Here is a 23,858-nt window from a genome sequence, read left to right as displayed (position 1 = left end):
TTTATCGTCATCTCTGGGGGTGCATTTAGAAGTCATTGTTGCTGGTTTTTTTCTCAAATCATCAGTTTCCACAATGAGCACGGAAGTCAATGCGGCCGCTGAAGAGCGGTAGATGCGGCATGTCTGGAATTCTGGGGAGCCACAGCACCTCCAGTCGGATGAGGAGGCCCGGGAGGCCCCTGCAGCCTGGCTTTAGTTTTCCACTCTTTTAAAAGACAGGCAAGGTGAGAACCCCGCAGTTACCTGCAGCCCCACTGGCCCGGGGGGTCCAGGAAAGCCTCTGGGACCTTCATCCCCTTTCTGCCCGAAAAGACCCTGCTGGCCCCGAGGCCCCGGCTCGCCGTCAGCTCCCTGCAGGGAAATCACCACACACAAGTGAGGGTGCTGGCCTGGCAGCAGGTCCGGGGGGCGCGGGGCTTTCTGGAGGTCATCAAGCGCGGATACTCACAGAGGGGCCCGGCTGTCCGATGGGGCCTTGAGGACCTGTAGGCCCGGGAGGACCCTGTGGGGAGCAAGACACAGACATGGGTGGCTTCCTGGATGGTGGAGAAGGCTGAGGGGGCTGGGTCACACCCTGAGCCAGGAGACCCATGCATCCATCACCATCCGTTCAGTCTCCAAACGTGGTGTTCCTCGTGCCATGGCACAAGCCTGCTGCAGGCTCTGGCAAGTCCAGGGATCCTGGTTCCATCCCGAGCCCATCTCTGGATGGCAAAGGCCGCTGCCCCCAGTGTCTCTTGAGACCCCGTGTGTCCTCTCAGCTCCCACTATGCACCCACAACACGGGTGTGTGAGGCCCCTTCAACAGTAAGGATCCAGGATCACAAGCCCCTCTGGAGCCTTGCACCCAGCACCGTGTAACCTGCTGTGCCATCTGCAAGAGAGCTTGGCATGGGCCCACGGGAAGGAGGCAAACAAGGAGGGTGCAGCGCCCTCAGCCCCGGCAGCTCAGCCCACGGCCAGAAGGGCACAGCCCCCACGGCAGGCCTCCCAGCAGTATAGCTCCTGCTCGCCTGGGAATCAAAATACGGGGTGAAGGGCCCACTGTACAGGAGATAAGGAGACCTTTCACCCATCGGGAGGGAGGGAGCTGGTAGCAGAGCGACGGGGCCTTTGCAAGAACATGCCAGTATTTCTAAACAGATCAAAAAGCACAAAGGAGAAAGATGAACAGGCATTTGGTCAATGGTGCTGCCTCTGCCGGAACATCCTGGTTCCCTCACCTCAGAGGGCAACGGACGTGTCTGCAGAACCCAAACCCTCAAGGACAGACATGCTTGATTTGTTTAATTTCCCAAAACCGGCGGATGCTTCCTGTTCATCTAACACAGAGACTCACTCCCAGATACACACGCATGTGCACGCAGATGTTGTCAGAACACACACATGTGGGAGATTTTCACAGCGTGTCCCGCCAGTCATCAGCAATGCTGGCCAAGAGCGCACACGGCCCGTGGCCCACAGCCTGTGACGACACCCCTCCGAACCCGGGGACCGCCGCGCTCCCCGAGCCACTCTTACCTGCTCGCCTTTGTCCCCCTTGCTTCCTTTCTGCCCCGGCTCCCCGATCTCTCCCTGGGGGAAAGGGCGGGGGATTCCGTTAGACAACCTGACACTCGCTCGAACCTTTCCTGCTCCCATAAGGAATTTTTCTTGGAGACTAAGAACAGTGCCCTTTCCAGGTGGCCCCATCACTTTCCTGCGAAGCAATGTTTCCATCTCTTAACTTGATTTCCTTTTCACTGCAAGGGCTAAAAGGGATGAGGGCTTGATCTGATGCTCTACAGGCTTTTAGTCGACTTGCAAATATGGGAAAAGTCATATTGAAAATATTTACTCTGTTTTTCAAATTGGGCCGCTACCATGACAACATAATAACAGACAACTCAATTACTATGTTGCCAAAGAAGTGATTAAAACGCTCTCTGCTGTTTCTGCTGGTGCAAGCCAGTCTCCCGCCCCGAGATGTAAGACATCCTCCACGCAGAGGTGACAAAGTCAGAAGTGTCCCCAGAGAGGTGTCATAGATAGAAAGTTACAGCAGAGCAGAATTTCACTGCCTGCATTAAATGAAGGATAAAATACAGGCTCCTGCAGGCATCGTTTCAGAATTAGAAAGCACATTCTTAATGAACAGGAGCCTTGATAATTCAAGTGGAGACATTTAAAAAATAGATACTGAGTAAAACCTCATTAAACTGGGCTCCGCAGTTTCAGAATTTGAAATGATCTTCGGGGATCGGGGAGCATTTTTCTCTGCTCTGGCTACTCACGGCAAATGTCATGGGCAGCCTCGAAATGACACAGGAGGAAGTGGTTTGTAAGTTCCCTCAAGCATGCCACGGACTGTGTGGATTACCACTTATCTGTGGGCTGCTGCGAAATCACCCCCTAACACTGGGACTGCAAGGGGGGTGCGGCATCGCTGCCGGCTGAGCCGCTACACCCGCAGCACCCTATCCTTGAAAATCACCACCCTCCCTTGCACCTGCCTGCCTACCCAGGCCTGGCCATGTGTCAGTCTGGATTCTCCTTACCTTATCTCCATCTTCTCCAGGGGGACCCACAGGGCCAGCTGGACCCGGGAGCCCCACAGGACCCTGGAGACCATCTCGGCCAGCTGGGCCTTGTGGGCCTTTCTCGCCCTACAAAATACACAAGATCTCACGTCAAATGTGGCTCCAACTTTGGCACACCCCACCACCAGTTCATTACACAAGAGAGGGACCCGTGGACGAGAAGTGGGAGCTGGGGAGGGCGACCAGCCCCAGAATCCTAATGGATTTCAGCCAGGTCCATGGAGGGCCAGCTCTGAGCCTGACCCTGGACCGTGAACTGGGGCATCACTGCAGTTAATCCACACTCATCCTAGGAAAGGCTGCTTTTTTACAGAGGGGGAAACTGAGGCACAGTTAGTGAGCAGTAGAGACAGGACCCAAACCCAGCCAGCCACATTCCTGAGCCTGCATGTGGATCATCTAAGCTAGTGACTGGGAGCCAAGCCCAGTGGCCAGGATGGCCTGAGCTCCAGCCTTCACCAACTTCCTGATGCTTCATATCCTCTGCAGACACTCTCCCTGCACGCACACACAAGGACATGCATGCACACACATGAAGACATACAAGCACACACAGGCACATGCCATGTACACACATACACACATGCACACACACAAATATGCCTGTGTATGGACATGCATACAAGCACACACACATACGCACCTGCACAAAACAAGCACACTCACATGTGCACACACATAAGTATGCACTGACATGTACACACAAGCACATGCATGCACACACAAGGACATATGCACAAACGGGCACACCGACATGTGTGTGCGTGCACAGGCACACAAGCATGCGTGTACAGGTACACACACAGGGCACGCCTGCATGCACACACACACCCTGCGTCTCCTGTCCTTCTAACTTGGACTCAGTTTCCTCCTAACTGCCTGGTTGGTGATCTGAAATGACCCTAAGTGCTTGCTTTGCTGAATTTTACCAGCCACCACATCACTCTGTAAACAGCCTGCATTTTCTCATCCCAGCCAGGAATCCCTTTCTCCCGACAGACACACGGAAGGAGGGTGTGCCCGTCGGGAAGGGGAACATGGCGGAACAAATGTGCACGAATGTTCTGGTCTAAACGCGGCCGGGATTTAGTCACCCCTCCCCATTCCGTCTTACCATCTCCTCCCTCCCCAACTCACGGCCTACTCTTCAGACTTAGCTCCTATTCATAGACGTTTCTACCCTACTTAGGCCAGAAGATGCAAAGACCACGTGTGGGGCTTTTGTGGAAGCTTCCTGTCCTATATTCCCGGTCAGGTTGGGAGTTCTCAGAGACGTCCGACCTTTGCTTAGCCTCTCCTTCCTTCTGGAGTTATTCTGGGAGGATGAAGAGCTTCTCCCCGGATAGAGCGACTCTTGCAAGGATTCTGCTTCAATATTTACTCTCAAAACAGTAAACCAAGCCACTCCCAACTGCGTGTGTGTGCGTCCTAGGCACTGACTGCCCCGCAGACTTCTGTTTCCTGCTTGATCCATGTCCTGGGTGCCTCACTAGAAACCATCAGAAGTCACCGAAATTGCCAGTAACACGTTGAACAGATTCTCAATGGCACAGATGTTTCCATGTGGGTTCCAGGGGCGGTCCTGCCCAGGGAATGTAGGCTGTTCCTGCTACCCGTGAGCCACTGAGAGCAAGACAGACAGGAAAATCACAGCTTTCTGGCCAGACGCAGTGGCTCACACCTATAATCCGAGCACTTTGGGAGGCCAAGGAAGGTGGATCACCTGAGGTCAGGAGTTCGAGACCAGCCTGGCCAACATGGTGAAATCCCCATCTCTACTAAAATACAAAAATTAGCCAGGTGTGGTAGCGTGCACCTATAATCCCAGTTACTCAGGAGGCTAAGGCAGGAGAATCGCTTGAACCCAGGAGGTGGAGATGGCAGTGAGCCGAGGTTGTGCCAGTGCATTCCAGCCTGGGCAACAGAGTGAGACTCTGTCTCAAATAAACAAAAAAGAAAAAGAAAAGAAACGAAAATCACAGCTTTCTAACAAATCAATCAGCGCCCCTGCCTAACTCAATCTGAGATGGCCTGCGCTGACACCTGCCGACCCCCGCAGAGAATTCAAGTTCAGTCGACCCTCCGTACTGGGAAGGAGCAGCTGAGATGGAACTGGTCTCCACAGCTGATTGAACGCGGGGCTGGGGAGATGGCAAAATTGTGTGGCACAAGTCAAACGCGGGGCCGGGTGGGCCACTTCTGAACGGTAAGTGGTGCTTTGTGGGTTATTCACGGAAGTGGGCTGGCAGGAAACGTCTAGGCAAGAAGGCAGCTCACTCATCCCCTTCACGGAGGCCAAGACCAGGTCAGCCTCAAGACATGCTCCCCACTCCTGAGGCTTTGAAAAGCCTGCCAAATTCAGGGCTGGCCAGCAGGTGGGCTACCCTGGACACAGAGGAAGGTGCCTTGTCTTCCTGTCACCCCCCACCGCCCCTTCTTTGCTGGACATCTGCTCTCCACGCCTGCCCCCCAACTAACAAAGGGGACTCCCCAGTTCCAAATACCCTTCCCCATCAAGAGCCCAGCCATGGGTCCGGGCCAGTAGCAGGGAGCAGTTCACACAGCGGGCAGCTGTGGTTCGACCACACAGATGGCACTGAGGCTGGACGGAGACCAAGTCCACAGGGCACTGACTGTCTTCGGCCCCTCCCTCTGTCCACACATGTGGGGAACACCAGTGTGCAGGCGTGGACAGGCTAAACCCCGCCCAGCATCCTCCCCACGAGCCCCTCTGGCTCAGCTGATCGCAGAAAGAATGTGGCTGGTGCTGGAACTCCTCCCGTGCACCTCAGGCAGGTCACCGTGGGACACACACACACTCTCAGGCAGGTCACCGAGGGACACACACTCTGTCCTAGAGGAGAGCCGCAGACCTCGCCCCATCCCCAACCCCAAGAAGTACCCCTGAGGTCATCACAGGGGGAGGGACGAGGCCAGACACAGAACGGCCCCAGCACCTCTGAGGGAAGGGCTCCCCCAATCCAAGGCAGTACTTACGGGAGCCCCTTTCTCTCCTGCCGGCCCTGGGGGGCCCTGGGGCCCCGGTCTCCCTGGAATTCCGATGGGCCCAGCGGCGCCAGCCGGGCCTCTCTCCCCTGGAGATCCCTGAGGTGGGGCAGGAAAACAGTTTGCTTCAAAGGCTCCCAGACTGCATGGGCATAACTTAGTAAAGCACCAGCGAATCACTCCACTTACCTGCTCACTCTAGAGCCCACAGTGGCTCCCTATGGCCTTTTGCAAGCACAAACTAACTGGTCTAGCATTTGGGGCTCTGTGTCCTTCTGTCACTCCAAGCTCCCAGGTGCCCTTCCCCCAGTGTCTGACAATGTGCCCTGCGCTGTGCTTGCCTTCAATGAGCTCCCCTTTCTAGAAGCCTGGCACCCCCTCCCTTCAAGGGCCCACATGCCCACTGGGCACCCTCTCCCCTTCAGGATTCACATGCCCTGCAGGGCACTTCCCCCTTCCAGGACCCCAATGCCCATGGGGCACCCCCTCCCCTCGAGGACCCCCATGCCCACAGGGTACTCCCTCCCCTCCAAGGTTCACATGCCCACAGGGCACTCCCTCCCCTCCAGGGTTCACATGCCCCTGGGGCACCCCCTCCACTCAAGCACCCACATGCCCATGGGGCACCCCCACCCCTCCCCTCCCCTCCCCTCTCTGCTGTGCTTCTCCATGGTATGCAGTCTCCAGGGGTAGCCCTGCCTGGAAGCTGGCATATGGATGGGTGGGTGCTGGCCTCATCAAGGGCCATCCTACCCAGTGGGTCCCCGACTCTGGGCAGCCTGGCTCTCGCAAGCATCTTCGGAGTCCATGGAGACCTGTGTCTGTTTCTTCCCCTGCTGGCCCAGCCCAGACCCATGCTAGGCGTGTGGGCTTTCTCCTTGCTCCTCCAGAGAGCGTGCTCCACCGGCCACACAGGGTCCTTCCTACTGCCCTCCAGCCTGCCCGGTGCCCTTCTTTCCTCGGTGTCCTCCTGGGACCCTTTGTCACCATGGCTACTGGCTTGGGATGTGCCGTCTGCATCTCCCCAAAGCCCATCTTCCCCACTCCACTTCCCACCCTCGGAGGTCTGGGGGCAGCTTCACGGCCTGGGCTCTCGGGGACTGCCCCTTCTACCTGGAGAGTAGGTTTCAAGAAAGAGGATGGGACAAAGGCTTTGACTCACCGCAGGGCCTGGTGGGCCGGGCGGCCCTTCATTGCCTTTCAGTCCGAGAGCTCCCTGCAAAGCCGTGGAAAGGTCAGTCAAGGGCACGTGGAGAGAGGTCTCCAGGGCTGGACACTGTCCCATTTTACTCCCCACCTGGCCTCTCACTCACCACTGGACCAGGAAGCCCTCGGTCCCCAGGGAAGCCACGTAATCCTGGAGGGCCGTCTTTCCCAGGGAGGCCTGCGGGGCCTGGGTCACCCTGAAAACAGAGGCAGAGATGAGCTTTCCTGGAGCCAGCAACACAAACATCTCACCAGCCCTGGAGTGAGGCCAAGGACTGGGGTCTTCTCATCAGGCACCCCTGGACTTGGGGTCGACTGGGCTTCTCCTGGCCACTTAGCTGTAAAAGGGATTTCCGGGTCTTGACTGAACTCGGCAGCCCACGTGTGGGAGCACGGCCCGAGCCCCGCCCCCCGCACCCACCAGGAGGCCAAGCTCATGTGGCGGGCTCTGCGTGCAGATCTGATCTGACTCTACCCCTGCTCCGTGGGGTTCCAGGGCCCTTCCTCCCAAGGCCCCTAAGGGCTACGATGGGCCACGTGGGAGCTGAGGCCACGGCTACCTTTCCCGTAGATTTGGGGCTCCTTGTAAGACCGTGCCCAGACAAAGAAATCCGTGGTCAAAACAGCGTTAAAAGCATCTTCCTAAATGGACTTATTACTTAAGGGGCTTGCTTCAAGCCTGAAACCATTTTCTGAAAAAAAGTCACCACTTAGCCCACACTTTCCCTGAGGTACAGTAAAGCTTTGACATCTTCCAAAACGTTCTCTGGGGTCCAATATGGAGCACAGCGGTGTTTTCGAACGAGCAGGTCAAATGCCCGCGGCCGCCTGCCCGAGCTCAGAGAGCTCTCTCTGTGTCTAGAACACACACAGGTGGGCGTGTACACGTGTATTTGCTCCTATATCTATGCACACACTCGTGTGTGGGATCATTTTCAGTATTTCTTCATCTGCTTCGCTGCATTGTTTTTCAGGCTCACTCTCCTGTGGCCGCGGGCTGGAGAGCCTGCCTTTGCTGCTCCCTCGCTGAAGCGCTGAAACGGAAGGACTGTCTATTTTTGTGCTAACACAGTAAGTTATGGCCCCTGAACCTGCGCCCCCAGGAGGGGAGATATGAAAAGAGGGCAGTTGGAGCTGGCACCAGGAGGTGGGATAAAAACACGTTTGCGTTTCACTTCTATAATTTCTCAGCGTCTTGCGGTGAGGGGTTTTGAAAGGACCACTTTCTGCTAAATGTCTTATGGACACACGAAGTCTCAGAGCTTTTCTCTGGGAGCAGGGCTGGCAGCTGCAGGGAGGTCAGAGGGTGCAAGATGCGGGTGAGCCCCGCACTCCCTCTACAAGCCCATCCCCGAGCAGGGCGACATGACTGCAGGTGTGAATCCAGCAAAGTGAGCAAATCGTGTGCTCTGGGTTGGAGTGAACTGAGGAGTTTTTCTGATAAGTGTGTGAGGAATTACTCACTCATCAGAAAAGAGCAAGAAAAACACCAGGTCCCAAAATGACTGCTTAAGAAATGCCTGGCCTGACACAGAAGGTTCCAGAAACTCACCTTCGTCCCTTCTTTTCCAGCAAGGCCCGGAAGCCCCTGTTCACCAGGGGGTCCAGGGGGCCCAGGGTGGCCACGCTCACCCATTGGGCCCGTTTCTCCCGTGGGACCCTAGGGGGAGAGTCAGTGTCAGCCACAAACGTTTCAAGTAACCTGCAAGGCAGCGAGCGTCTCTTCCTAAATCCAGGGGCAGCCCTAGCCACGGAGGCCCCCCCAAACCTCCACGTGCCTTTGCAAGCCTGCTCTTCCTGGCAAAAATCCAGAAGGTAGGTGTTGCTATGCCGCTCGCTGCCTGGTCCCTGCAGGGCCCCACGTGGCCCTCTTCCCCCACCGATGCCTTCAGGAGGCACAGCCAAGTCTGCCTTCCTGAGACGTGCCCCGTGGAGGCCGATTCAGCCACAGGAGAGGCCGAGGATGGGAGAAAAGCCACACCAGGGGCAGAGCCCACATGACCTCCAGTTCCGTGGCTGCAGCGGATCCATGCCTTACTCACTGCTACGTGAGGTGTGAGCTTTCTAGGACGCAAGGGGACCCCTCCCTGTTTTGCAGCTCTAAGCCATCAATCCCGGCTCTAAGCTGCTCCTGCCACTGATCTGCGGTTAGAAGCACAGGCCTGTGGCACCAATAGGACCCAGTGGCAGGAGCACTTGGCTGCCTTGGACACCCACAGCAGGGATGAGCCCAGCTCCTGAGCTGGCCCAGGTCTGGCCCGAGCCACCCTGTGAGCCTTGGGCGGCCTTCCTCGCCCTGCGTGCTGGATCCGTGTCGAGGGCAAACACATCTTTGCTTGCTCCCGTGTGGGGCGAGCCTCAAGCTGAGCAACATTCAGGACCCAAGACACTCTCTCAGCAGCACCTGCGCCCCTGGAATCATGGAAGGAATGGACACCAGGGCCAGGACCCTCTTCTCTGAGGGCAAGTGACACTGGGTGACCCATGGAATCTGAGGATCCTGGAGCGTACCTGAGGGCCGACCACGCCTGGGGGGCCTGGAGGGCCAGTCTTGCCTTGGAAACCCTGTTGAGAGAGAGTCACCACCCTCAGGGTGCTGCAGTGGCCCACGCAATCCCACCCGGTACCATCCCGCCCCGAGCCATCCCGCCCAGCACCATCCCGCCCCGAGCCATCCCTCCCCGCACCATCCCGCCCCACATTGTTCTCAGCAGGACGCTTGCCCCTCACCGCCCTTCCCCCTACAGTGGATGTTCCAGACTTCGTGTGAGAGGCCCATGTCTCCTGTTTCATTTTTGCACCAGTTTCAGGAGGGTAATGAAGCCACACAAGCTCATGTCACTGGCTGCTCTCGCCCCGCCCCCATCTTCAGGCCGACACAGTTCATCTTTATCATGTCGCCAAGCGTTCCTCTTCTGAGTCGGCTTGCTCCCCTTTCTGGACTGGGGCCGCTTCTGGCTGCTTCTCGGCAGCAGCTCTGGCGACTGCCCTGCTTTGGTGTGGACGCCTCTGACGCACGACAGGTGACTCTGCCCGCGTGCTCCTCGGCGTGTATTTAAAACAGGCAAAAGCGAGGGCTGGCTGCTTTCATAACGCAGCAGCTTGGGTGTGCTATTTTTAGCTTGATTCAGCGGGAATATCTCACGCCCGCTCTGCATGCTCACGCGTAGGTGAGGATCCTGGCTTGGTCGTGGGTGTCGCCACGCTTTCTGTACTCTCCTCAAAGGAGAAAAATGACCTCAAGGCAACATAAGCTTCATTTCCGGCATGTCTGCAGAGCGGGACAGGTGCAGGCGAGAGGCCATCTGCAGATGCCACGTGACACTGGTGGGGACAGGCACACCTGCCTGGAGGCCTGGAGGGAAACTCTAGGCTCTGGAGGAGGAGGTGGCTGGCTCTGAGGCCAAGCTAGGGCTGCAGGGCTCACAGCCCAGGCCCGGGCTCACGGCCTCACTGTCCAGCAGCTGGCAAGATCTCACACTGGGCCCTGAGCCATGTGAACCCACAGCAGACTCAGCTGCTGCTTCTTTTTTGAGACGGAGTTTTGCTCTTATTGCCCAGGCTGAAGTGCAATGGCATAATCTTTGCTCACTGGAACCTCTGCCTCCTGGGGTCAAGCGATTATCCTGCCTCAGCCTCCCCAGTGGGTGGGATTACAGACATGCGTCACCACACCCAGCTGATTTTTGTATTTTTAGTAGAGACACGGTTTCTCCATGTTGGCCAGGGTGGTCTCAAACTCCCGACCTCAGGTGATCTGCACACCTTGGCCTTCCAAAGTGCTGGGATTACAGGCGTGAGCCACCTCACCAAGCCCAGATTCAGCTTCTTTGCAAACTCTGGGAGGGCTCTCTCCTTTAAGCCCAGCTCAGTTGTATACAATGGGCTAGAATGATCGTTTCTAATGTAGGTTGTACTTACAGAGTCAGAAGGAAAGGGTGGTGGACAGGGTCAAGGGCCTGCCCTGCTCAGCGGACCCAGGGAGAAGAGTCTGAGAGCCCGAGGGGAGACAGGAGCCTGGTTAAGTCGTGCTGGCGTCAATGTTAACACCAAATACAAAAGGCCTCCCCCAGGGACCCTCAGCCACCTTGGCCATCGAGGACAGAATATGACCTCAGCCCTTTGCTGAGAAATAAGTTTCTGGCTAACATTTAGGAGAAATAATGTTTGAGTTTCATTTTTTAAAAAAGAAGGAAATCAACAGTCCAGAGAAGCTCTTTCTAGAAGGCTTGCTTGCACCAGCCCATGGAGGAGCTGCCACATCCCAAGTGGGCCCCGGCGATGGAGCGCCCACCCACATCCCTCCAGCGCCCTGTGTCTACGGAGGCGGCCGGGGTGGTAGAAGGCAGCCGGAAGTACAACTTTCTGAGCAGAGACGAGCAGCTCAGCCTCCGTCCACAGTAAGTCAGAGGGAGAAAAGCGCGTCTAATGTAAAACCTTCTATCTTGTCTCCTTGAAAAGGCATTAGAGAAAAATATGCAAAGCTCAGAAGAAATGTTTTAATTTTTCTCTATAAACAAAAAAGCAAAGCAATCTCCATTTATCAGGCAGCATGTGCCATGCAGAACACCAGTGGAGGTGTAAATAAAAGAGGTTTCATCACAATGAACCAAAGGAGGACAAAGAGGAGCTTTGAAAAGCAGGCGTGGAGAACACATTGGACGGCGCACTCACAGACCCGTCCCACGCTCCACGAGGGGACCTGCCTTTGCTGGGAGAGTCCCGTAGAGACCTGGACCACTAGAGACCCAGCTGCAGAGACCCCTGCAGTGACGCTGGCACCCCCCACGCTCCTCGGTGGGAAATGTTGGCAACTCTGCGATTCATCCTTTAAGCCGAACGGAGCAGGTGGGCACATGGAAAAGGGGCACGGAACGGTGATGAGGAAGCCACCTGACACTGCATGTCCCCACATATTCAAAGCCTGGAGTCCCAGGCTGCCAGGTGTGGGCCAGGTTACAGGCATGCCAGCACCTTTCCTGAAACGCACCTTCAGGGGACTGGGCCAAGTTCCAAAGGGCTGATGGGGCCGGGAAAAGGATCCCATTTCTGACAGGGGCTTTTTCTCCCTACTGAAAATACCAGAGTCTTCTATGTTCCAGCCGAAGCAACCAGTAATATGCGTTTCTAAAGCGAAGGGCAAGGGCAAGGGGAGCTCGTGACTGCAGAGACCACGTGCCTAGCGGAGCACCCAAGGGGAGGCTGCCTCCACCTGACCGGCGCTTGTCTTCTTTACTATAAAAGGTGTCAGTCAAAGGCATCCTCCAGACCGCCTGGATTGGATTGGAAGGGCCTGGGCGAGCATGGTGGCGTGGGTGCGTGGCCCACAGTCACCCTCTTGAAGTTCCGCAGCAACAAATAACCGAATGACACAGAGTAACACGTAGACCCTTGCCCGGCACTTGCCCAGTTAAAAGACGTGTCCCTCAAGCTGGGTGGCACTCGCCATTATTCTAGAGGGAAAATCAGGTTGGATGCATGAGGCTTCGGCCTGCCCAGGATAATCTGTGTGTATCTTTAAATGTGGCCTCTCAACCAAAGTTTCCAAAACCAGCCCAAAGCCGGCCCCTGCCTTCTGCCCATAGAGGTCACAGGGCACTGCCGGCCTGGATGACTGCCCTGCCCTGGCCCTGCCTCGCAGCCTGGCCCCAAGTCAGCAGAAGCCGGCCTGGCCCTTGGGGGCCTTTCTGAGGCCAACTTGTCTCTCCCAGGATGGGAGGGTCCTAGATGGCGCCGGGCAGCCAGGGCTGTGCCCACATGCAGGGTGGTCAGAGAGCCAACCAGCCACGTCCCCCCGCACCCATGATACTCACAGTCTCGCCTCTCTGTCCAGGGTGTCCTGGGAGTCCATCCTTGCCCGGAGGGCCCTGAAGAAAGAATCAGGGGAAAGAAGGTTCATTCATGTCTGAGACGCACCCACCTTGGGGATCTGACGCCACGTGGGGTGACCCCGATTTGTTTCCACGACCTGCCCCTGCACGTCCTCTGAAGAGCAATCAGGTGCGGGGACAGTGATGACAAAACTCAGGCCGACCTTGTTAAAGGCGCCTGGCTGTCATCCCACAAAATCCTCACAACTGCCCCAAGGGACGTGCTGTTGTTGCCATCATCGCCCAAGGGAGAAACTGAGGCAGAGGAGGCCAGTCGGTGTCCCGAGGTCCAGCCAGCAGATGACACAGGTGGCGCCAGGACCTGAGTCTGTGGGGTTGCACAGTCCAGACCCTCCCCCAGCCCTGCCATGCCTATGGGTCATAATCCCATGGCTAGATGGTTGTCAAGACCCGAGGAGACGCATTGCACCTGCCGTAAGACGAACTGTGTCCCCCAAAAGGACACGTGGAAGCTCTGACCCCCAGAACCTAGGCCTGTAACCTCACTTGGAAATGAGGTCTTTGCCTGTGTAACCTGATGGGGCCAGGAAAAGGATCCCATTTCTCACAAGAGCTTTTTCACCCCACTGAAAACGCTGGAGTCCTTTACCGTCTAGACAAAGGAGCCTGTACTGTGCATTTCTAAAGTTAAGGGCAAGGTCAAAGCGGGGCCATGACTGAAAAGCCCGTGTGCCCAGCGGAGTGCCTGACTGATCCCACTTGGCTCCCCTGCTTCCGGCCTCCAGGGCTGTGAGAGAAGAGCCTCATGCAGTTCCCAGCAACACCCAGCTCCTGGTAATTTGTGATGGTGGCCCCGGGACACTGACACGGAACTCAGCGAGAAAACCACGTGGGTCTAAAGGAGAGAGGGCCCCAGCATGCAGCTCTCTACAGCACCGCAGGGCGGGCACCAGGACACAGTCACAGACTGCCCCACGGCAGCCTTGGACGGGGGTCCGCCCCCTCATCTGAATGGCCAGAGTTTCACCTCGGGCCTCCCTCCACCAACTGGCCACCGTGAGGAGCTCCAAACAGCCCTTAGAAAAACGCAGGCGGTCTGTCAGGGGGACAGGCAGGGCTGGCCCAGCCTTAAAGCCATTACTTACAGGGGGACCCTTGGGTCCGGGAAACCCCGTCGGTCCTTGGGGTCCATTGGGTCCCTGGGAACAGAGAAAGGCCAGTTTGAGGACAAGTGTCTCTTCGGAGCAGCTCCCACTGCTGGCGTCTCGGTGCCGCTGGCTCTCCAGACGCAGGTGTCATTTCTTCCCACCCAACGGCCTTTCCTCCATTATTCCAGCTCCTCCCTCACCCAACGGCAGTAACAAGCGACTCTTGAGGGCAGGACGGGGCCCAGGACCCATTTCCTGTCACCTCGGCCACTCCCAAATCCCAAGACCAGGGCAGGAGTGGAGGTCCCTGACCTACAGAAGAGTTCACTCCCTGGGCATGCTCCACCCTTGGGATCTTAGGAAAACCCTACCCTTCAGCAGGGTCCGAGGCGTGCCTCCGAGGCCCTAGCCCACCCTAGGACAGAGTGCAGGGGGCCGTCGAGGCAGGCTCTGCCTTCGGAGACATCCCCAAAGGCTCAAGCTGCTTACCCGTTCCCCAGGAGGGCCAGCTGGGCCGTCGCCTCCGGAGTTGCCCTTGAGAGGGAGGGAGAGAGAAGAAAAAGCTTACGATTGTTACTATTCAGATGAGAAGACTCTGACCCATGACATCATCGAAATATGCGAGTCGAACACCGCCTGTGCGCACCCCTCAAGCGGGCCCTGACCCTTAATAAGGGACAGAAGGCGTGGGTGCCGATTTGTGGCTCCCAAAGCCACGCAGCTGACAGCACCTCGGACAGTCATGCAGAGGCAGAAGCAGTAACCCACTCTCGGGCCGCCCCCACCCGATAGCTGCTGCTCCAAGACCTCACAGGTGAGCCTCGTGTCAGCTCACGGGGCATCTGAGACGGGCCCCAGAGCTTGTCCCACTGTTTAGGGTAGCCGGCCAGGGCATTCCGGTCAGCGGAGGGATGGGCCGGCTGTGCCCCTCAGCCACTGGAACACTCATCCCAGCGGGAACCCGCTCTGGAGCGGCTTCCTGGACAAGAAGGAGCAGCCCACCTGTGGGGTCTGTGTCCAGATTCTCCACCTGAGGAGTGGCTTCAGCGCCCCTCAGTGGGAAGAACGTGCATGAGGCCGGCCTGGGCTTTCCCCTGCCAGAAAGCACTTTCAATAGGTTCTGGTAGAGGCCTCTGAGCTGTGAAACCCCTTTCAAGAAAGGAAGTAAGGCCTCCCGACCAGGGCAGGTGGGTCTGCGGTGGGCCCAGCCCCTGCTGCGTCTCTGGGGTCCCAGGAGTGTGGGGCAGGGCCCTGCCTCTGCTCTGCTGCGGCCTCATCCCGTAAGCATAGATGTCAGCCACTTAATTAAATCTGATCTAAGGTGTCCAGAGGCTGCTGGAGGGGACAAGCTCCTTCTTAAATACACCTAAGAAAACATCCTGCTTTAAAACAAAACAAAGTCACAGACACCCTCAGGTGCTCCATGTCTCCGCAGCCTTGCAACCTGGGTTCATGCTGCCCACCACCCAGGAGGCCAAAGACGTACCTTGGGGCCAGGCTTCCCAGTGATGCCCCGGGGGCCTCTTTCACCCCTCGGACCCTGGACAGATGGGAGAGAAGGAAGGTCAGCTCCAGTGCCGGCTCACAGACACCGCCCCCGGCACACGCTCCCTAAACCAGGCTCCCATCTCCCAGACATGCCCACAAGCCTTTTAAAAGGACGGTTACCGTTGGGCCTCGCTGCCCCCGCGGTCCCGGCTTTCCAGGGGTCCCCTAGAATCAGAGAAGGGGCTGGTCAGTCACTCTCTAAATGCCCGGCCCTGCGTAGGTGGCGCCCGTCTCCCCGGTTATTGAGAGACTGTGAATTCAGAGCAGGCTAGGAGGAACGTGGGCTCCCCGCCACCCACCTTATCCGTGTTTTAATAGGAGATTTATCAGGGTGAGAAGCTCACTGCACACCCGACACAGAGCTTTGCGCTCCTGCACAAGTCCTGCTGAAATCCAATTTTCCTCCTGCAGTCTGATGGATGTTTATACTATTATCTGCTTTCTGTCCTCAAAGCACACTGCCACATCCCTCCTCCTCCTTCCTCCCTCCTTCCCCTCCTCCTCATCTCTCTCTCTCTCTCTTTCTCTCTCTCTCAGCAGGAAAGGAAATCATTAGTGCAAGAAAAGAGAAGAAAGTCAACCCCTTTCATACATAATTTACTTTTGCTACAGTTAAGAATATTAGCCATTAAATTTTCAACAGGCTCTGCAGACGCGCCAACTTGCGATTTAATATATAAATCATACCTCCGAGAGTCATCGGCTTCTCCCCTAATAGGATTTATACTCTTTTCTCTATTGTTGTTTTGCATTTTCCAAACCACAGAAAACAAAAGCAGTGCTAAGATATCACAGCTGGAAGATGCGGTCAGCCTACGGCGCATGGAGGCCACCGGCTGCCCGCGCAGGGGCCCACAGCCCTCCCACGTCCCGGCTCAGCTTCCTGAACTTGACTTGGTTTCTCGTACTCTGGTTACCTCTAGGCCCACGGTAGGTCTGTGGAGCTGGAGGCCACCTGAGAAGCTTCCTCTCATCATCTTTCATTCATTTGCTGCCAGAATCAAAACTGCTTCCTAGAGTCTCCCATTTTGAAATGCATTTAATAAAACCGTTTATGATGATGAGTTAATTATGTAGCTTTTAAACAATGTGCTCCGATTCCAGTTCTTCAATTACTATGGTGATATCCTTTGGCTTCAACTAAATGTTTGCATATGAAAATTAATGAAACATCTGCTTTTTTCCAGGGATAGGCATTTTACAGGCAAGGACGCCCACGGCCAACCTGGTCACTCCCAGCGTTTAGATGTGGATGGCCCAGGCTGCCGGTTTTCTCATTCCGACCCTCCCCTAGAATGAAAACCCTTCACCCAAAAATAGTCCCACTGTGACCCAGACCACAGGTTTAATCCTGCAGCACAAATGACCACAGCCCAAGCTGACTGTGCCCGAGGCAGGGAGCAAAATATCGACTCGGCCACAAACGCCATCTGGGGCTCCCAGCAGGCATCTCACTCATCTGTTTCCTTTATAAACTAACTCAAGCCAAAGAATTTTGAGTCCCTGTGACTGGAGCTGTAGAACAGAATGTCACCATATCCTCCCAAGTCTCCCTAACCTTCTCCCTGGCAAATTGCTTGGGGGACCCTGTCTTCTTGCCCTTCGGAAGGCAGGGTCACTCCCAGCAACGGTTGTGCCTGGAAGCCAAGCACAGCTTGAAGGTGTGGGTACTGCCGGCGGGCAGTGCATCTGAAGGGCTGGTCTTCCCTCCTCCCGGGAAGGGGCTCCTGGATCTCTCCTTGGCCCGAGGAGCAAACCAGCACTTTGCTCACATCCATTCCTCTTCCTTTGGCTTCAGCTGGGTTGACATAGAGCTTATGTCCTGGGCATTTCTGTGTTTGGCCCATAGTCGAGGTTCACAGAACCAACACTAGCTCCATGGGAGGTAGGACCAGGCAGACAGAGGGCAGGCAGCCTTAGATGGAAGTCAGACACACACACACACACACACACACACACATGCATATACACATGCACACACAGGAACACACACAAACACACAAGACACACACGTGCACACATGAACACATGCATGCACACACGTGAACATGCATGCACAAATGCAAGCACATGAACACACGTGAGCATGCACGTGCACACATGAACACACATGCACACATGAACACATGCGCGTGCACACATGCACACATGAACACACACGAACACACATGCACACATGTGCGTGCGCACACATGCACACGAACACGCGTGAGCATGCATGTGCACAGACACACATGAACACACGTGAACGCACATGCACACACACGGACACACGTGTGAACATACACGAACACACATGCACACACACGAATGCACACACATGCATGCACATGAACACATGTGAACATGCATACACACATGAACACATGAACACACACATGAACACACGTGCACACATGAACTCACCCATGCACGTACCCATGCACATGAACACATGTGAACGTGCGCACACGTGCACATGCATGCACACACACACACACAGGAACACAATTCCCACATGAACACGCATGAACACGCATGAACACATGCACACACATGAACACACAAGCACACACACGAACACACATAAACACATGAACATGCACACAATGCATATGCACACACATGAACACACACACATGCATGGACAGATGAACACATGCACATGCACACACATGCACATACATGCACATGTGCACACACATGCACACACACATGCACACACACACACCTGCATGCCTTCATGCATGCACTCAGGCCTGGCATCCTAGCACCTAGAAGCAACCATCTGGCCAGAATATCCAAGATATTTTAAAAGACCTCTCTGGGTCGGGCACAGTGCCTCATGCTTTTAATCCCAGCACTTTGGGAAGCTGAGGCAGGCAGATCACTTGAGGTCAGCAGTTCAAAACTGGCCATGGTGAAACCTATTCTCTACTAAAAATACAAAATTAGCCAGACATGGTGGTGCACACTCGTAATCTCAGCTACTTAGGAGGCTGAGGCAGGAGTATCACTTGAACCTGGGAGGTGGAGGTTGCAGTGAGCCGAGATCACACCACTGCACTCCAGGCTGGGCAATAAAGCAACAGAGACTCTGTCTCAAAAAAATACATAAAATAAAATAAATCAAAGACCTCTCTGGATGAGCACAGACCTCCCACTGGCTTTTCTCTTCACACCCTTGGAATGGCCCCCCGACGATTCCTGCCCCACACTGGGCCCAGAGCTGCTTCCGACAACCTCCAGTGCCATTCCCCCGGCTAAAACCTTCAGTGGGTCCCAGTGCCTTGGGCTAAAGAGCTTCTCCCAAAGCAGCTGGCTGCCCGGCCAGGCTCTGCAGCCCACAGCCCACTGCCACGTCTCCCTTGCGGGGCTCGGCCCTGTGCCGGCCTTCTGACTCTGTACCTCCTGATCCCACAGCTCTGCCTGCTGTACACACCACACGACCCACTTCTGTACCTCCTGCAGGCCTCAGCAAAACTGTCACTGCTCCAGGAGGCCTCCCTGTACCTTCTGGGTCAGACTCTGGTGCCTATGACCTTTTCCTGACTCACCCTTGTCCTTCATCATCATAGCCACCACTCCTGAGTGCAGCTCACTGGGTGGGGTCCCTCTCTGGAAGCCAGAGGGATGCCTGGTTTGACCACCTGAGTCCCCAGAGCCTAGCAGAGCACCCAGCACTTAGCAAGGACTTAGGACGCATGTGCTGTTTAAGTGAATGGACTGCCCCCAAGACTACCAAGTACAAAGCCCAAGGGCAAAACCTGGGAGGCCAAGGATCCATTCACCAAGGCGCAGAAGACAAGCCAGCGCCCAGAGGCTTCTGGGTAACCTGAGTGAGGCTCCTGCAGTCAACAAAAGAGGATGGGTCCCTTTGCAAGGACAGCCTGGACCCCAGCTTCCTGTGGACAACTGGGAAGCCCAACCTAGTAGACCAGACACCACCCACACCCTCCATCATTCCGTGAACGTGGCACAAAGCAGCAACCCTATGCAGAAAACCAGGCAGTGCTGCAGGCACCATTCTGCAGTGACGATGCCACTGAAGGTTCACAAAGGCAAAGGCTGCGCTCAGCGTCCTGAACAGGAAGCTCCAAAGGACCGTGATGGCGGAGATGAAGGAGGGCAGGGCTCCATCTCACACGCATGAACCACCACGGCTCAGGGGGAAGCAAACAGCCTCGCCCTTTCGGCCTGAGGTCTGTGTTGTGGGTTCTGCCATGAGCCAGGTGCAGCAGTGAATGAAATGTCCCTGGGCAGGGCCAGACACCAGAGGCTGCTGAAAGGCTGCGAGTGGCTCCCACGTGTGACCGGGGCACGTGGTGTCTGGCAGGTCTTGGCTTGAGTCAGGCTTTGCGTTGTGACTGGAGAGCCACAGTGCTGATGCCCCGGACAGTGGCTGATGGGGACCAAGGGGCATCTGGAGCATCCGTTCAAGCTCCTCGGCTCAGGGACGGGGAGGCCGAGACGCATGAGGGGCAGAGCCCCAGTCAGGAGCCTGGGAGTAACCAAGGGCTCCAGGCGCTCCACAAGGTCCCTGGCCCCACACAGACCTCCATGGAAAGGGCTTGTGGTCACATCCCATGACCAGCTGCGGAAGGTCACATCCTCTCCTGGACAATCTCACTGCAGTGCAGTGGCCCACTGGGGAACCCCATATTCTCCACGCTTCTCAGAGTGGTATCTAAGAGTATTTCAGAAGACAGCGTATCCCCAGGGCACTAGCCAGGCCTTCTCCAGAGGAAGAATGACAGCTAGATAGAGACAGATGGAGAAGTGGATATAGATAGAGATGGACAGATAATAGAAGATGGATGGATGGATGGATGGATGGGTGGGTGGGTGGGTGAATGGATGATGGATGGATGGGTGAGTGGGGGGATGGATGATGGATGGATGGATGGATGGATGAGTGGGTGGGGGGATGGATGATGGATGGATGGGTGGGTGGGGGGATGGATGATGGATGGATGGATAGATGAGTGGGTGGGGGAATGGATGATGGATGGATGGGTGGGTGGGTGACTGGATGAGTGGTTGGGGGGATGGATGATGGATGGATGGGTGGGTGGGGGGATGGATGATGGATGGATGGATAGATGAGTGGGTGGGGGAATGGATGATGGATGGATGGGTGGGTGGGTGACTGGATGAGTGGTTGGGGGGATGGATGATGGATGGATGAGTGGGTGGGAGGGATGGATGGATGGATGGATGAGTGGGTGGGGGGATGGATGATGGATGGATGAGTGGGGTGGATGGATGGATGAATGGATGGATGAGTGGGTGGGGGGATGGATGATGGATGGGTGGGTGGATGGGTGAGTGTATGTATGTATGTATGGATGGATGGATGGAGAAAAGGACAGAGAGAGAGAGGGACAGAGATGGAGATAATCGTCCCCTCGGGTCTGTGTTGTCAAGTTAGAACAGTCTTCCTCTTCCTGTTTGGTGAATCTGGCAGAGCATATCTGCTTGCTCATACCATGTTGGCCAGAAGGGATGGGCCCAAGAGGGAGCTGCAACCCTGTAGCTCCATCTGGCCTGGGAGAGCAGAATGCGGCACAGGAGGATGAGCTGGGTGGGGCTGCAGGATTGCGGCTGGGGCTATGAGGAAGGTGTGAGCTCTGCCATCTTTCGAGAAGCGGGTCCCCCTGGACCTGCTCTGCAGACACTGTCCTGCATGTGCACCACAGACTGGCCTCTCTGTCCCCTCAATACACCCATGGACAAGGCCAGTTCGGAGTCCAAGGCCTGAGGACCATCTCTCTCCTATTGTCCCAAATGGCAACATTAAGGTGCTGTGATGTCACTAACAAGCATCCAGCAGGGGCTCCAGAAGGCGCGGGGAGAACACAGCTCCCCCAGCCCACGCGTGTGGAGGGTGAGAACAAAGAGGACTGGAACCACGCTGCAGCCTGGTGGGTGTCGACGGCAACAGCAGCTCGCTAACCCTGTTCAATTTAATGTTAATTTAAATGACTTTAAATTTGGACTGTGGTAGGTAGCAGGACGTTTTTAAAAGGAAAAAACAATCTCCTTTTTCCTTTTCTTTAAAAATTAGCTTGGAGGAAAAGTCCACTTGGGTAGAAGAGAATAATATGATTTTCACGAATGACCTGACAGAGCCTCTGGACTGCGGTGCTCATTAGAAAGCTCCATTTTCTCAACACACTTCCCTCCTGCCTCTGCCCCTTCCTATCACAAACCTGCCCAGCCCAAAGTCTGCAGAGTGTCACCAGTGCTTGGCGCTAAAGGTCGAGAGCTTAAGGCCAGCTGTTCAGGAGAGCAGTTTCAGCAGCAAAAGGGATGAGAAATAAACAGGCCACCAACTAGAAAACGAACCCACTACACACTGAGGCAGCCGGACGAGCTGCCTGCCCAGGGGCCAGGCTGTCCTTACCCTGCCGCCCTTCTCTCCATTGGCGCCAGGAAATCCAGGGAATCCAATAGAGCCCTGAAAGAGAGTTGAAAAGGAGAGGTAAGAGCTGGGACAGGAAGGAGTCATGCTGCACGGGCGGCTTGGGGGACAGCCTGCATGCCAGGGCACAGCCTCTGCCCCAGACTCACATGCCCGCCCAGCCACCTACCTGTCTACCTACGTGCCCATGTATCCACCCACTCATCCAGCTGCCTGTGCACCCACCCACCCATCTACCTACCCGCCCACCTATCCACCCTTTCATCCATGTACCTGCCCACTTATCCACCCATTCATCCATCTAATTGTCCACCCACCCACCCACCCATTCATCCATCTGCCTGTCTACCCACTCACCCACCCATCCATCCACCTGTCTACCCACTGGCCCACCTATCTGTCTATCCATCTGCCTGTCTACCCACCCACCCACCCATCCATCTGCCTGTCTACCCACTGGCCCACCTATCTGTCTATCCATCTGCCTGTCTACCCCCCACCCACCCATGCATCCACCTGTCTACCCACTGGCCCACCTATCTGTCTATCCATCTGCCTGTCTACCCACCCACCCACCCATCCATCCACCTGTCTACCCACTGGCCCACCTATCCATCTATCCATCTGCCTGTCTACCCACCCACCTACCCATCCATCCACCTGTCTACCCACTGGCCCACCTATCTGTCTATCCATCTGCCTGTCTACCCACCCACCCACCCATCCATCCACCTGTCTACCCACTGGCCCACCTATCTGTCTATCCATCTACTTGTCTACCCACCCACCCACCCATCCATCCACCTGTCTACCCACTGGCCCACCTATCTGTCTATCCATCTACTTGTCTACCCACCCACCTACCCATTCATCCATCTGCCTACCTATCCACCCACCCATTCATCCACTTGCCTATCTACCTACCCACCCACCCCTCCATTCACCCAACTGTCTACCCACCTGCCCACCCATCCATTCACCCTCCTATCCACCCACTGGCCCACCTATCTATCCACCTACCCGCCTACCTACCCATCCGCCCATTAACTATTCATCCATTTGCCTGTCTACCTACACACCCACCCCCATTCAGCCACCTGTCTACTTACCTGCCCACCCACCCATTCATTCACCTCTCTGCCCAACCCACCCACCCGTCTATCCATCTACCTACTCATTCACCCATCTACCTGTCCACACCCCTCCACTCACCCACTCACCTATCCCGCCATCCCTCCTCTCTACTCCATGAGTACTTCCTACGCATTTCACAGGCTTCAGCTATAGAGCTGAATTCGAGTTTCTGCCATGCTCCCTCCCCCGCGCGCCCATGTCCATGGGGTGGTGGCTGGTGTTTGGGAGAAAGGGACGCACACTGCTAAGCTGAACTGAGGTGAGACATGAACATCGCGCTGTGACACTGTGTTTTCTGTGCCTTGTGCATGTTTCTTGGTGTCCCACAATCCCTCTAAATAAAGCACAGCAGCTCGCAGAGTTGGGAATGAGTGCAAATTTATGCACTGACTGCAGCACCTGCCAGCTCTTTAATTCTAGGAGTGCAAGGTGCAGACAGACCAGAGATGGATTTAGGGACTGTGACCTGGCGAACATCCAAACGCCCACTCCGTGCAGGAGCAGCACCGCCAGGAGGCTGCTCAGCTGCTGGCCGTGTGGGCGCTGGCCACCGTCTTTGGCAGGTCTATCCGTCTGGCTTAAAATCCTGTCCTGAAGGCACACTTGTATCCATGAAGAGCTCACACATGTCCAAACCTTGTATTTCTCACAGAGGACTGAGCTCAGCCAAGCCACTCACACACCCACCTGCCAATCTAGGCAGGGGGCGGGACCCAGGAAACCTCAGTGCAGGTGACAGAGTTCAGTTCAGAAACCAGGTCACTGTGCTGATGGCTACTTCTTGTCTCTGACCTGGACACACGTGCCATCCCCTCTCAAAACGTTGCCTGAACTTGATTTTGACCACCCATCTCTCCCAAATGTTTCCCCTTCTCTCCATCCCCAGAGGGATGTGTATTAAAGGAGAGGAAAGTGCCCACTGGGTTAAGACGCTGCCATCAGCAGCTACGTCACACCCACGTTCGATGAGCTACCGTTAGATCCTAAATGAAATTCCTGTTTC

The 23,858-nt window shown here is 55.9% G+C and overlaps 1 protein-coding gene across 2 annotated transcripts in view; it reads right to left on the bottom strand.

The window, feature by feature from the left end:
- Window positions 1–23,858, bottom strand: part of COL5A1 (collagen type V alpha 1 chain) — a 199,860-nt gene that overhangs the window by 35,779 nt on the left and 140,223 nt on the right. For both annotated transcript variants that reach the window (XM_064371726.1, XM_064371727.1), the window contains exons 32-46: window positions 21,704–21,757; window positions 15,439–15,483; window positions 15,257–15,310; window positions 14,260–14,304; window positions 13,768–13,821; window positions 12,605–12,658; window positions 9,303–9,356; window positions 8,344–8,451; window positions 6,899–6,988; window positions 6,748–6,801; window positions 5,577–5,684; window positions 2,538–2,645; window positions 1,522–1,575; window positions 449–502; window positions 244–351 (exon numbers count right to left, since the gene is read on the bottom strand). In XM_064371726.1, coding sequence (XP_064227796.1) covers window positions 244–351; window positions 449–502; window positions 1,522–1,575; window positions 2,538–2,645; window positions 5,577–5,684; window positions 6,748–6,801; window positions 6,899–6,988; window positions 8,344–8,451; window positions 9,303–9,356; window positions 12,605–12,658; window positions 13,768–13,821; window positions 14,260–14,304; window positions 15,257–15,310; window positions 15,439–15,483; window positions 21,704–21,757 — 1,044 coding nt within the window. The remainder of the gene's footprint in view (window positions 1–243; window positions 352–448; window positions 503–1,521; window positions 1,576–2,537; window positions 2,646–5,576; window positions 5,685–6,747; window positions 6,802–6,898; window positions 6,989–8,343; window positions 8,452–9,302; window positions 9,357–12,604; window positions 12,659–13,767; window positions 13,822–14,259; window positions 14,305–15,256; window positions 15,311–15,438; window positions 15,484–21,703; window positions 21,758–23,858) is intronic.

The sequence above is a fragment of the Aotus nancymaae genome, unplaced genomic scaffold, assembly GCF_030222135.1.
Source record: "Aotus nancymaae isolate 86718 unplaced genomic scaffold, 86718_ANA_hifiasm-v0.15.2.pri h1tg000158l, whole genome shotgun sequence".
NCBI classification, from domain to species: domain Eukaryota; kingdom Metazoa; phylum Chordata; class Mammalia; order Primates; family Aotidae; genus Aotus; species Aotus nancymaae.
This window is presented reverse-complemented; position numbering and strand designations above follow the sequence as displayed.